General features: G+C 46.2%; 1 protein-coding gene across 3 annotated transcripts in view; it reads right to left on the minus strand.

Annotated features, from left to right (window-relative positions):
* Positions 1-5,372: 5,372 nt before the first annotated feature.
* GNG4 (G protein subunit gamma 4) overlaps positions 5,373-14,436 on the minus strand; it is a 187,612-nt gene continuing 178,548 nt past the window's right edge. For all 3 annotated transcript variants that reach the window (XM_063917600.1, XM_063917601.1, XM_063917599.1), the window contains one exon: positions 5,373-5,877. In XM_063917600.1, the coding sequence (XP_063773670.1) occupies positions 5,749-5,877 (129 nt within the window). In that variant the 3' untranslated portion in view covers positions 5,373-5,748. The remainder of the gene's footprint in view (positions 5,878-14,436) is intronic.

A 14,436-nucleotide genomic window follows, 5' to 3' on the forward strand; every position in this document is an offset into this window, starting at 1 on the left:
GCATCCACTACGGACTACGAGAAATAGATTTACCGGTGAGTAAAATCTTATTTTCTCTAACGACCTAGTGGATGCTGGGGACTCCGTAAGGACCATGGGGATTATACCAAAGCTCCCAAACGGGCGGGAGAGTGCGGATGACTCTGCAGCACCGAATGGGCAAACACAAGATCCTCCTCAGCCAGGGTATCAAACTCGTAGAACTTAGCAAATGTGTTAAAACCCGACCAAGTAGCTGCTCGGCAAAGCTGTAATGCCGAGACCCCTCGGGCAGCCGCCCAAGAAAAGCCCACTTTCCTTGTGGAATGGGCTTTCACTGATTTTGGATGCGGCAATCCAGCCGCAGAATGAGCCTGCTGAATCGTGCTACAGATCCAGCGAGCAATGGTTTGCTTTGAAGCAGGAGCACCCAGCTTGTTGGATGCATACAGGATTAACAGCGAGTCAGTCTTCCTGACTCCAGCCGTCCTGGCTACATAGATCTTCAAAGCCCTGACTACATCAAGCAACTTGGAATCCTCCAAGTCACGAGTAGCCGCAGGCACCACAATAGGTTGGTTCAAATGAAAAGACGACACCACATTCGGCAGAAATTGCGGACGAGTCCGTAATTCTGCCCTGTCCATATGGAAAACCAAATAGGGGCTTTTACATGACAAAGCCGCCAATTCTGACACACGCCTAGCCGAAGCTAAGGCCAATAGCATGACCACCTTCCACGTGAGATACTTTAGCTCCACGGTCTTAAGTGGCTCAAACCAGTGGGATTTCAGGAAACCCAACACCACGTTGAGATCCCAAGGTGCTACTGGTGGCACAAAGGGTGGCTGAATATGCAGCACTCCCTTAACAAACGTCTGAACTTCAGGAAGAGAAGCCAGTTCCTTTTGAAAGAAAATGTATAGGGCCGAAATCTGGACCTTTATGGACCAACTTCAGGCCCATAGTCACTCCAGACTGTAGAAAGTGCAGGAACCGGCCCAGCTGGAATTCCTCTGTAGCGGCCTTCCTGGCCTCACACCAGGCAACATATTTTCGCCATATACGGTGATAGTGTTTTGCTGTCACGTCCTTCCTAGCCTTTATCAGCGTAGGAATAACTTCATCCGGAATGCCTTTTTCCGCTAGGATCCTGCGTTCAACCGCCATGCCGTCAAACGCAGCCGCGGTAAGTCTTGGAACGGACAGGGCCCCTGTTGCAACAGGTCCTGTCTGAGAGGCAGAGGCCATGGGTCCTCTGTGAGCATTTCTTGCAGTTCCGGGTACCAAGTCCTTCTTGGCCAATCCGGAACAATGAGTATTGTTCTCACTCCTATTTTTCTTACGATTCTCAGCACCTTTGGTATGAGAGGAAGAGGAGGGAACACATAGACCGACTGGAACACCCACGGTGTTACCAGTGCGTCCACAGCTATCGCCTGAGGGTCTCTTGACCTGGCGCAATACCTTTGTAGCTTTTTGTTGAGACGGGACGCCATCATGTCCACCTGTGGCAGTTCCCATCGATTTGTAATCTGAGTGAAGACTTTGTGATGAAGTCCCCACTCTCCCGGGTGGAGGTCGTGCCTGCTGAGGAAGTCTGCTTCCCAGTTGTCCACTCCCGGAATGAACACTGCTGACAGTGCTTGCACGTGATTCTCCGCCCAACGAAGAATCCTGGTGGCTTCCGCCATCGCCACTCTGCTTCTTGTGCCGCCCTGGCGGTTTACATGAGCCACTGCGGTGATGTTGTCTGACTGAATCAGCAACGGTTGGTTGCGAAGCAGAGGCTCCGCTTGACTCAGGGCGTTGTATATGGCCCTTAGTTCCAGGATATTTATGTGCAGACAAGCCTCCTGACTTGACCACAACCCTTGGAAGTTTCTTCCCTGAGTGACTGCCCCCCATCCCCGGAGGCTCGCATCCGTGGTCACCAGGACCCAGTCCTGTACGCCGAACCTGCGGCCCTCGAGAAGGTGAGCACTCTGCAGCCACCACAGAAGAGACACCCTGGCCCTCGGGGACAGGGTGATCAGCTGATGCATCTGAAGATGCGATCCGGACCACTAGTCCAACAGATCCCACTGAAAGATCCTCGCATGGAACCTGCCGAAGGGAATGGCTTCGTATGATGCCACCATCTTTCCCAGGACCTGCTTCGGTTTTAAGAGGTCTCTGACTAGAGTCACGAGCTCCTGAGCCTTCTCCGCCGGGAGAAACACCTTCTTCTGGTCTGTGTCCAGAATCATGCCCAGAAAAGGCAGACGCGTTGTAGGAATCAGCTGCGACTTTGGGATATTCAGAATCCAGCCGTGCTGTTGCAACACTTCCTGAGAGTGTGCTACGCTGATCAGCAACTGCTCTCTGGACCTCGCCTTTATGAGGAGATCGTCCAAGTATGGGATAATTGTGACTCCTTGCTTTCGAAGGAGCACCATCATTTCCGCCATTACCTTGGTAAATATTCTCGGTGCCGTGGAGAGCCCAAACGGCAACGTCTGGAATTGGTAATGACAGTCCTGTACCACAAATCTGAGGTACTCCTGATGAGGTGGATAAATGGGGACATGCAAGTAAGCATCCTTGATGTCCAGAGACACCATAAAATCCCCCTCTTCCAGGCTTGCAATGACCGCTCTGAGCGATTCCATTTTGAACTTGAATCTTTTCAGATAAATGTTCAGGGACTTTAAATTCAATATGGGTCTGACAGAACCGTCCGGTTTCGGTACCACAAACATTGTGGAATAGTATCCCCTTCCTTGTTGAAGGAGGGGAACCTTTACCACCACCTGCTGGAGATATAACTTGTGAATTGCCGCTAACACTACTTCCCGTTCCATGGGGGAAGCTGGCAGGGCCGATTTGAGGTAACGGTGAGGGGACATCACTTCGAATTCCAGCTTGTATCCCTGAGACACAATCTGTATAGCCCAGGGATCCACCTGTGAAAGAACCCACTGGTGGCTGAAATTTCGGAGACGCGCCCCCACCGCTCCTGGCTCCACCTGTGGAGCCCCAGCGTCATGCGGTGGATTTAGTGGAAGCCGGGGAGGACTTCTGTTCCTGGGAACTAGCTGTATGGTGCAGCTTCTTTCCTCTACCCCTGCCTCTGGCAAGAAAGGACGCACCTCTGACCTTCTTGCTTCTTTGTGATCGAAAGGACTGCATTTGGTAATACGGTGCTTTCTTCGGTTGTGAGGGAATATATGGCAAAAAATTTGACTTCCCAGTCGTAGCTGTGGAAACTAGGTCCGAGAGACCGTCCCCAAACAATTCCTCACCCTTGTAAGGTAAAACCTCCATCTGCTTTTTGGAGTTGGCATCTCCTGTCCATTGCCGAGTCCACAGGACCCTTCTGGCAGAAATTGACATTGCATTTATTCTAGAGCCCAGTAGGCAAATGTCTCTCTGGGCATCCCTCATATATAGGACAGCGTCTTTTATATGCCCCAGGGTCAGTAAAATGGTATCCTTGTCTAAGGTATCCAGTTCCTCAGACAGATTATCTGTCCATGCTGCTACAGCACTACACATCCAGGCCGACGCAATTGCCAGCCTCAGCAGAGTACCTGAATGTGTATAAACAGACTTCAGGATACTTTCCTGCTTCCTATCTGCAGGATCCTTTAGGGCGGCCGTATCCTGTGACGGCAGGGTCACCTTCTTCGATAAGCGTGTCAGAGCTTTATCTACCCTAGGGGAGGATTCCTAGCGCATCCTGTCCGTTGGCGGCAAAGGGTACACCATAAGTAACCTTTTGGAAATCAGCACTTTCCTATCGGGGGAATCCCACGCTTTTTCACATAACTCATTTAAGTCATGTGAATGGGGAAAAGTCACCTCTTGCTTTTTCTCCCCATACATATAAACCCTCTTGTCAGGGACAGGGTTTACCTCTGATATGTGCAATACATCCTTCATTGCTATAATCATGTAGCGGATTGCTTTAGCCATTTTAGGCTGCAATTTTGCATCATCGTCATCGACACTGGAGTCAGAATCCGTGTCGATATCTGTGTCAACAATTTTGGATAGTGGGTGCTTCTGAGACCCTGACGGCCTCTGCGCTGTAGGATCAGGCATGGGCTGAGACCCCGACTGTCCCAAGGCATCAGCTTTATCCAAACTTTTATGCAAGGAGTTTACATTATCATTTAACACCTCAATCAGGTGTCGGCGCCGTCGGCGAAGACACGTCATTCATCTGCACTTGCTCTGCCTCCACATAGCCCTCTTCGTCAAACATGTCGACACACGCGTACCGACACACCACACACACAGGGGATGCTCTAAGTGAGGACAGGACCCCCACAAGGCCTTTTGGAGAGACAGAGAGAGAGTATGCCAGAACACACCCCAGCGCTATATGACCCAGGAATCACACAGTAACTTAGTGTTTACCCAGTAGCTGCTGTATATATGATTAATGCGCTAAATTTATGTGCCCCCCCTCTCTTTTTACCCTCTTTCTACCGTGAGTCTGCAGGGGAGAGCCTGAGGAGCTTCCTCTCAGCGGAGCTGTGGAGAGAAAATGGCGCTGGTGAGTGCTGAGGAAGAAGGCCCCGCCCCCTCAGCGGCGGGCTTCTGTCCCGCGACTTTGTGTAAAATTAATGGCGGGGGCTCATGCATATTACAGTGTCCAACTGTATATATGCTGCTTTTGCCAGGAGGTACTTAATTGCACCCTACAGTGACCGGAGTGTGTGGGTTAGTGTGGGCGCAATGGCGCACAGCTGCAGTGCTGTGCGCTACCTCATATGAAGGCAGGAGTCTTCTGCCGCCGATTTTGACGTCTTCTTGCTTCAACCCGCCGGCTTCTGTCTTCTGGCTCTGCGAGGGGGACGGCGGCGCGGCTCCGGGAACGGACGACCAAGGTTAGGTTCCTGTGTTCGATCCTTCTGGAGCTAATGGTGTCCAGTAGCCTAAGAAGCGCAACCTAGCCGCAGTTAGTAGGTTTGCTTCTCTCCCCTCAGTCCCACGTAGCAGAGAGTCTGTTGCCAGCAGAAGCTCTCTAAAAATAAAAAACCTAACTAAAATACTTTCTTATTAGCAAGCTCAGGAGAGCTCACTAAAATGCACCCAGCTCTGTCCGGGCACAGATTCTAACTGAGGTCTGGAGGAGGGGCATAGAGGGAGGAGCCAGTGCACACCAGTAGTACTAAATCTTTCTTAGAGTGCCCAGTCTCCTGCGGAGCCCGTCTATTCCCCATGGTCCTTACGGAGTCCCCAGCATCCACTAGGACGTTAGAGAAAAGAGAACTCACATCCTTCAGAATCTAATGTAATAAACAGTTCTGTTCTGTGTGTTGAGTGATCCCTGATACCAGTTATGATAAACATAATTACATATGCATGTCGCTTGAAGTTGTAATTTGAGATAATAACACTGATTATGGAGCATTGTATTTATTTGTAGAGAGAGCACTTCCATTGTACGTTTGTATAAAGGGGATGTCCACCCACTCTACTGAAATGTCTATCTAGGAGAAGAGGGTGTAAAAGTAAGTCAATTGACAATAAGCCTCAGTATGCTTAGACCTTTTTAGAATTAAGTTCTTTGTAATGCTTCTTGGTCCTGCCAGAAGAAATGCTAACACCCCCTGAATTGGCAATACTCAGTGACTTCCCCATAGCATGTGGCTATTCCTAGAATTTGGCTGGATTTGTTGTAACGTTTCTGAATTATTGTGTAAACTATCATTTAAATTAGAGTCCTATTATGCTACTGTCATGCATAATGTCTGTTTCAGAACAAACAAAACCACTTTAAAGAATAGTACAAAAGAATTTCTTCTCCCTAAATGGGTTTTCTGAGGCAGGCACTGGAAGAATAAGTGGGTCCTCTCTAGTGTGAGCATCACAATACGCCATCAAATCTGCTGCAGCTTTGGATATCTGGAAAACAAATAAAAAAGAGAATATTTTGATCACCTTTGCGCAAACATATACAAAAAACACAACAAACTGTTTAACACCTGTGCAGCATCTGTTATTTTAAAAGTTAAATAATAAAAAAAAAGACTTATACCTCTTGCCTGAGAGTTCCCAGAGAGAAGACCCAAGTTGAAAGTGGGGAGGCATGGCAACATAATTTGCCCCCCTCCCACTGCACAATGATGATTTTTATTTGTTGACATCTACTTTGACAGAGGTGATAGGAACGTGCAACAGGGATGGGTGTGGGGGTGTTGGTGGTGGGGGGGGATAATGCTGCAGGGGGCATCGACACGAGAAGATTAAGTCATAACACGTAATGACTACCTTTACACTACACCCTTTCTATACTCAGCATAAATCCATGGATCTGCCAGCTTGTGTAATTCTCCCTGTCAGTCCCAGCTATAAAAAGCTCATTAGACATATATTTGCATTAGGCCAGCATATAATTTATTTATACATACAAATTAGGTCCCGTGTAGGGTGCGTTTTTCCAGAAGGAGTGGCATCAAATGTTCCCTTCACTGAGCTGCCTGCCACAAAGCCCTCTCAAGTTGTCCTTTGTCCTTCTTGTAGACAGGTGCCTAAAGCTTCATCCAATATTTGTGGTATGACAAGTGACACAATGGTAAAACTATAAATACTATAACATATACCTGCCTTTCTATACATCCCACGATTTTGCTGAGCTTCACTGTGCTTGGCACTGGGTGCTGCTATTTCATTAGCTATTAGAATTTATATTCCTTTTTCCATTCTGGATCCTATCAACTGTATAAAATTATATTATTTAATGTATAAGTATAAGTAGCATCAGGGCCATCTTACCAGCATTGTAGGCCTTGGGGAAAGCAATGCACTGGGGCCGCTACCCACCCATTTATCGGAATACACAAATAATAGCATGCCCCTCTTGCATCTCTCCACATGCTTTTATACAGAGAATAGCTGTAAGCACTCTGATAGTTCCAACCATTCATCTGTCAGCATGCTGAAAGCCAATCACTGTCTGGCTGCAGGCTTGGAGGCAGGTAGAGAATGCTGCACTCAGATTGGTGGATAGCTCCAGCTATGCACCAATCAGCATGCTGACAGTCACAGGATAATTTGTTAACCATTGATGGCCAACCCTACCTTTGCTGGTTAACCATTGATGGCCAACCCGTTTCTGTACTTCCATCAGACATCAGATGCAGTCAGCCCACACACTGCTGCCAGACTACAAACTATATTATGACCGCCCACCAAGTCTACCAAGCAGCAAGTATGGCATAATATTGGGACACTGTGGCATAGTATTGGAATGTGGCATCTGCAACTACAGAACACATTTATAACTCAATACAGTATATAGTGGCATCTAAAACTACAGACTGTCATTTAAGCTTAATAGTTATGCCTTTTATTCACTAACAAATGTAAACCAGTCTGAATAACTTTCATTGATAAGTTGTGATTCCAACAGTCAGCATACCAACAGCAGGATCCAGGCGGTTTAGAAAAGTGTTTTGATCCTAACCCTAATCTCCCCTTCCCAGAGCCTATCACTAACCTCCTCCCGCAGCCTAACCCTAACTGTCTCTTCCCAAAGCCTAACACTAACCCCCCCCCCTCCCCCTCCCCCCCTTCAGCCTAACCCTAACCTTCTAAGGGCACAGAAAAAAAGAGACAATGTCTGTAAGTGTTGCACTAAAGAAAGGTATTATTAAAGTCTAACTTTTATTATGGAATTATTAAAATATGTTCTGTGAATTGTATATGGACAGCGAAATATAAGTTAAAATATTAACAAGTGTGAAAAAGAAAATACAGTGATATTAAATATCAGCTTTGTGTCCATTTATTGCGTCTACTGCAGAGGTTCCCAAACTGTGTGCCAGAACCCGCAAAGATGAGAGACCGGTACGTGACAGTACCCCCTCTTCTACGGGTGGTCTCCGAACACCTTTGAACCTTGTCAGGATTTTTGGAGAAGTATTTCTGTACCAGTCTTGGAGCATGAACATCTTCAGAGAAAACCCAGGATCTCTCCTCCGGACCGTAACCCTTCCAGTCGACCAGAAACTGTAAACGTCCATATCGGGAACGTGAGTCCACAATCTCTTTAACTTCAAATTCCTCATTCTGCAAAGAGTGAACTTTAGGAGATTTGGACTGGGTAGTACGGAACTTATTGAGAATCAAAGGCTTCAGTAAAGATGTATGAAAGGCGTTAGGAATTCTCAAAGACGGTGGCAACTTGACTTTGTATGACACAGGGTTGAGTACCTTTACAATGGGAAATGGACCAATAAACTTGGGAGCAAATTTCTTAGAAGGAACTTTGAACCTGAGATTGCGCGTAGAAATCCAAACTTGGTCTCCCACTTTGTAATTCGGTACAGCTTTACGTTTTCTATCTGCAAAAGATTTATAACGAGCGGAAGTTTTGACCAAGGACTTACGTACACAACTCCAGATTCTAGATAGACGTTGAAGCTCTTGATCTGCCGCTGGAACCTCTAGGGCTGGCAATGGATGGAACTCTGGCACACGAGGATGAAAGCTGAAGTTAATATAAAAGGGCGTAGATTCTGAAGATGAATGGAAGAGATTATTATGAGCAAATTCTGCCAATGGAAGGTAGTCAACCCAGTCATCCTGTGAGGACGATATATATAGCCGGAGAAATGTTTCAAGGTCTTGGTTGACTCTCTCAGTTTGTCCATCTGTCTGAGGATGATATGCAGAAGAAAAATTCAACTTGACATTTAAAGATGAACAAAGCGACCTCCAAAACTTGGCCACAAACTGTGTTCCCCGATCAGAGATAATCTCTCGAGGAAGGCCATGCAACTTGAAGATTTCAGAGATGAACAATCTGGCTAGTAAAGGGGCTGATGGTAACCCAGTTAATGGAATGAAATGTGCCATTTTCGAAAATCGATCCACTATCACCCAAATGGTATTTCGCCCTTGTGATGGAGGTAGATCGGTCACGAAATCCATTGAGATATGAGTCCATGGTTGTTTGGGTATGGATAATGGATGTAATAAACCTGGTGGAGAACTTCTTGGACTCTTATGTTGGGCACATTTAGGACATGCTGCTATAAACTCTTGGACATCGGCTTTGAAACGTGGCCACCAATAAGACTGTTGAATAAATTTGAGAGTCTTTAGAACCCCAGGATGACCCATGAAGGAAGAGGAGTGAGCCCAGGTAAGCAGCCGTTTTCGAAGACTTGTGGCGACAAAGGTCTTGCCAGGCGGAGGAACTGGAGAGGTTCGAGTCATTAAAAAGGACGTAGGATTCACAATGGCTTGATTCGTGGTAGCATCATTTAATTCAGAAGAAGCAAAGGACCGGGAAAGGGCATCTGCCCTTTTGTTCTGAGACCCTGGACGATAGGTGAGCTTGAAATCAAATCGTGTAAAGAAAAGCGCCCATCGAGCTTGTCGTGGATTCAAACACTGAGCTGACTGCAGATACAGAAGATTCTTATGATCAGTATAAACTGTAATGCGATGTTGTGCTCCTTCTAGAAGGTATCTCCACTCCTCAAATGCCAACTTGATGGCAAGTTATTCTTGCTCACTGATTGCATAATTACGTTCTGCCGGGAGGAACTTACGGGAGAAATATCCGCAGGGATGGACCTTTTTATCTTCAAAGACTTGTGATAACACAGCTCCTACTGCTTCTGTAGATGCATCCACCTCTAGTAGAAAGGGACGATTCAAATCAGGCTGTCGAAGAATGGGAGCTGACCCAAAGGCTTGCTTTAAATCAGAGAAGGCTTTGATTGCTTCAGAAGACCAGTTCGTAGGATTTGCTCCCTTGCGAGTTAGGGCTGTGATGGGAGCAGCTAACGAAGAATAATTCTTAATGAATCTCCTATAGAAATTAGCAAAGCCAAGAAATCGCTGAATCCCCTTGAGAGTTGTAGGAGTGGACCAATCTCGGATAGCTTGTACCTTACCGGGATCCATACATAGCTCTGATCCAGAAATGATGTAACCAAGGAACGGTATGGAAGATACTTCAAAAGTGCACTTCTCTAGCTTACAATAAAGTTGATTTTTCCTCAGACGTGTCAGTACCTCTTTAACTTGGCGACGGTGAGCCTTTAGATCCTTAGAGAATATTAGGATATCATCCAAGTACACTACTAGACACTTGTAGAGAAGATCACGAAAAAGTTAATTCACATAGCTTTGAAAAACTGCAGGTGCATTACAAAGACCAAAAGGCATTACAAGGTATTCGTAATGCCCATCCCGGGTATTAAAAGCAGTCTTCCACTCGTCCCCTGCCCGGATGCGGATTAAATTGTAGGCCCCTCGGAGATCCAATTTTGTAAACACAGTAGCTCCCTTTACCCGGTCAAATAATTCTGGAATTAAGGGTAATGGGTACTTGTTTTTCACAGTGATCTCATTGAGTCCACGGTAATCTATGCATGGTCGTAACCCATCGTCATTCTTCTTAACGAAGAAGAATCCGGCTCCTGCAGGTAAAGAAGATGGTCTGATAAATCCTTTGGTTAGATTTTCCTGTATATAATCAGACATAGCTTGCGTCTCTGGGATGGATAGCGGATAAATTCGTCCCCTAGGAGGTGTTTTACCCGGAACCAGGACGATTGGGCAGTCCCATTCGCGATGAGGAGGTAGAGAGTCTGCTGCTTGTTTACTGAAAACATCCACAAAAGATTGATACACCGGAGGTAGGTCGGGAAGGCTAATTGACCGGAGAGGTACAATTGAGGCTAAACAGTCCTTGGTACAAGATTTACCCCACGAAAGGACTTCCATGGTTTGCCAATTAAGTTGAGGGTTATGCTTCTGCAGCCAAGGTAAACCAAGTATCACATCTTGAGAGGCTTTGGGAATCACGTAGAAGGAGACGTATTCGGAATGGAGCACACCAACTTTCATCTTGAGACATACGGTTCGATGAGTAATTATACCATCTGGAATTCGACTTCCATCCACTGCTGTAACAGCAACTGCTGCTTCCAGAGGCATGGTTTGAACTTTAAACCGTAAGACAAAGGCTGAGGAGATGAAGTTCTCGGCTGCCCCGGAATCTAGGAGAGCTGAAACTTTCACTGTAGAACTTGGAACTTCTAATTGAATAGACAAGGTCGGCTCTTTCCCAGAACGTGATTCTAAAGTAACTCCTAGCTTAACCTCTCTTGAATAAGCTAGGAGCGAGAGTTTCCCGGTCGGAGTTTGCAGAATTTAACTAAGTGTTCGGAGGACCCACAGTACATGCAGAGGTTACCCTGTCGACGACGAAGTCGTTCCTCCTCTGTGAGGCGAGAGCGCCCAATCTGCATAGGTTCTTCTGTCGTTACCGGAGACTGTGATGAAGAATCTTGTCGAGGTCTAGGATGATAACGTGGACTGGATCGCTCTGCCCTGGATTTCTCTAAACATCGCTCCCTGTAGCGTAGGTCAAGTTTGTTACAGAGAGAAATCAATTCATCCAGTTTAGTTGGCACATCCCGGATAGTTAAATCATCCTTGATTTTCTCTGAAAGTCCATTCCAAAACGCGGCGATCAGGGCCTCCTCATTCCAGTTTAACTTTGAAGACAACGTGCGAAACTGAATAATATATTGACTGACAGGACGTAAACCTTGACGTAGACGGAGAATCTCCAAAGATGCTGAGGTGGTCCTGCCTGGTTCGTCAAAGATTCTCCGGAAGGATGATACGAACTCCTTGTAATTAGAGAGGATAGAATCACCTCTTTCCCATAATGGTGATGCCCACTCCAGAGCCTGACCGGAAAGGAGGGCAATAATATATGCAACCTTAGAACGAGCTGATGGGAAACTGGCGGACAACAGTTCGAACTGGATCTCGCATTGATTCAGGAATCCTCTGCAAAGTTTTGGAGTTCCGTCAAACTTACTCGGAGAAGGTAACTGCAAGCGGGACGTAGGCAGCGTCACAGGAGAAGCTGTAGTGGTAACTGGGACAACCGGAGTTGGAATCAGGATTTGAGACGTTTTAATAGCCGTATGAAGAATCTCTAAACGGTCTGCCATAGTTTGCATAAACTGTACTATTTGTGTCTGTATAGACTCCTGGTTTTCCAGACGGGAAAGAATATCTGACGTAGCACCGCCTCCTGCGAATTGGTCACTTGACGGATCCATGTGGCCAGTGCTTACTGTCAGGTCCGGGTGTTTTTGTGAATCCGTTAACCCGGGACCAACCACAGGTGTAGGTGCTGGGGTATGAAGAAAGCAGGGAGGACGAAGAAAGTTCCGTTTCATATATTTATTAAAAATAACAATTCAGTAAAGAGTTAAATGACCAGTTGTTAATCATCATATTATACTGAAGTATTGCAGGAATGGCAGAAATAATATGCAGAATGAATCTTAAAGACAAACAAAAGAAATGTTCATGGAACTGTATATGAAACAAGCTGATGAATAAATGTTGAATTGTCCAAATATAAACAAGCTTTGATGATGAACGGCAGAATGTGTTTAGCTGGATAATGCAGACATGAAGAAATAACTGTAAAGATTTGCAATGAAGTTTTGAGAGTTAACTGAGAGGCTGTGAAGAATTATCCTTGTTATGGTAACATAGAAAATAAAAGTACTTAATTGGGTTACTTGCGGGTTCCGGAAATCACTGTGAAAACTGTAGCAGATGACAAGGTGATGAACGGGTTAAATGCAGAGTAGAACAAACGAACAGCTGAGGGTAGTGGAATCCTCCAAACTTTGTATGGTTGAAGACAGGCAGACAAGGTAACCTCATGCAGGACTCTGGGAATCCAACTATTTCCAGTAGGAGTGCAATTAACTGATAGCACAGCGGAGAGCCGGTGGATCTTTAGCAGTGATGGCTGCAGACGAACCTCTGGGAACGGAGGCGATATCTGGACCACGGGAATCACACAGGAATGCACTGAGAGAGCTCAGAGCTAGAGCACAGCGTTGATACAACAAAGCACTGGCCCAGAGTAACATAATCCCAGCCTACTTAAAGGCAGCACAAGCACGGGATTGGCTTACACCTGCCCACAGGTGTTTTCACAAGTGCTCTGAATTACCTATTTGGTCTCCAACATGGCCACCTCCTATACAGCAGACACACCGCAGTGCCTTAGGCCATTTGGTCCCCGCACTCACAGTTCCCAGACTCTGCATTACCTGTGCCACTGATCACGCCGCGTCCCCACACGGGCGCACAGCACCGCGAGCAACCGCACTGGCAACGGATGAACCCCAGAACCCGCAAAGATGAGAGACCGGTTCGTGACAGCGCCGTGATTCAAAAAAGTTTGGAAACCACTGGTCTACTGTATTATTTGTGATACAATTGTTACAATGTTAATTATGTATTAGTGTGCACGATTGTAATCCACCATTCTATAATTCAATGTATCTTGTGGCTGTGGGAAGTATAGTTACAGTGTATCATTTGCTGGTAAGTATGATACAATATTATGTTGTAGCAGTCATTAGTGCAGACATAAGCTCTAACCAAAATAAAGCAGCTTCATACACTACTATGATGCTACTTTTTACACAGATATACAATACAAATTTCGTTTTTCAAATTACGAGAGCCTTATCTTTATGAGAGTGAGACTTGTGATTTCACGGACTGGGTGTACTGCTTAGTAAAAGACAAGTACAACACTATGTAAATGAATGTCTCATGCTGGCTTTGGTTGGAGGGAAGGGAACCCAGAAGGCATGTTAGCATTGTGCATGTGTCACAACTGAGGGCCTGAGCTGACGGGAGGCAGCCTCAGTTGTAGGGGCTGAGATGTACCGGAACCTGGGAGGTTGTATCAGACCCCTGGACATGTAAGTAACATAAATAATAACTGCCCGAAGGCGTGACCACGACAACTTGGATAAAAGTCAATGATGTTTATTATGACAACTCCGCAACACAGCAGCAGTAAAAGAAAACGTAAAAGTCAGCAAAGAATAAATACAGTTCCTGGGTACTACAGGATGGCAGGAGCCACAGGGCACTGGTAGTGTGAGATAGTTCTTATGATCTTCTAGATGGAAAGTCCTTACCAGGCCCGACTGTAGCAATGGAGATAACCCAGGATTGTGCCAGCTGGTGTTCCAGGAAAAGCTGGGTTGCTGAAGATAAAACAGCTGCTGTGGATACTGGCTGGAACCAGACTGTTGTTAGCACGGAGTGGATACTGGCTGGAACCAGTTAAATAATAAATGAACTTGGGAGCGATGAAATATGAACTGAAATGTAGAACTTGAGAGCGGAGAAATAATAATACCGGTGGAGAGTGGTAAAGTGTAGAAAGGACACCGGCCCTTTAAGGGAAGCTGTACTCTGCTGGAAGCTGAGCTGGAAGCAGGTAATGTTGTAGCTGGAAACAGATGAATCCACAATGGATTGGAGAGTCAGGCTACACCGCAGGTGGAATGCTGGTGCGGGTCTCTATGGTGGAAGTCTTGAGACAGGAGCTGGAACCTGGAAGACAATCACAGGAGAGAGACAAACAGGAACTAGGTTTGA

The sequence above is a fragment of the Pseudophryne corroboree genome, chromosome 4, assembly GCF_028390025.1.
Source record: "Pseudophryne corroboree isolate aPseCor3 chromosome 4, aPseCor3.hap2, whole genome shotgun sequence".
NCBI classification, from domain to species: Eukaryota; Metazoa; Chordata; class Amphibia; order Anura; family Myobatrachidae; genus Pseudophryne; species Pseudophryne corroboree.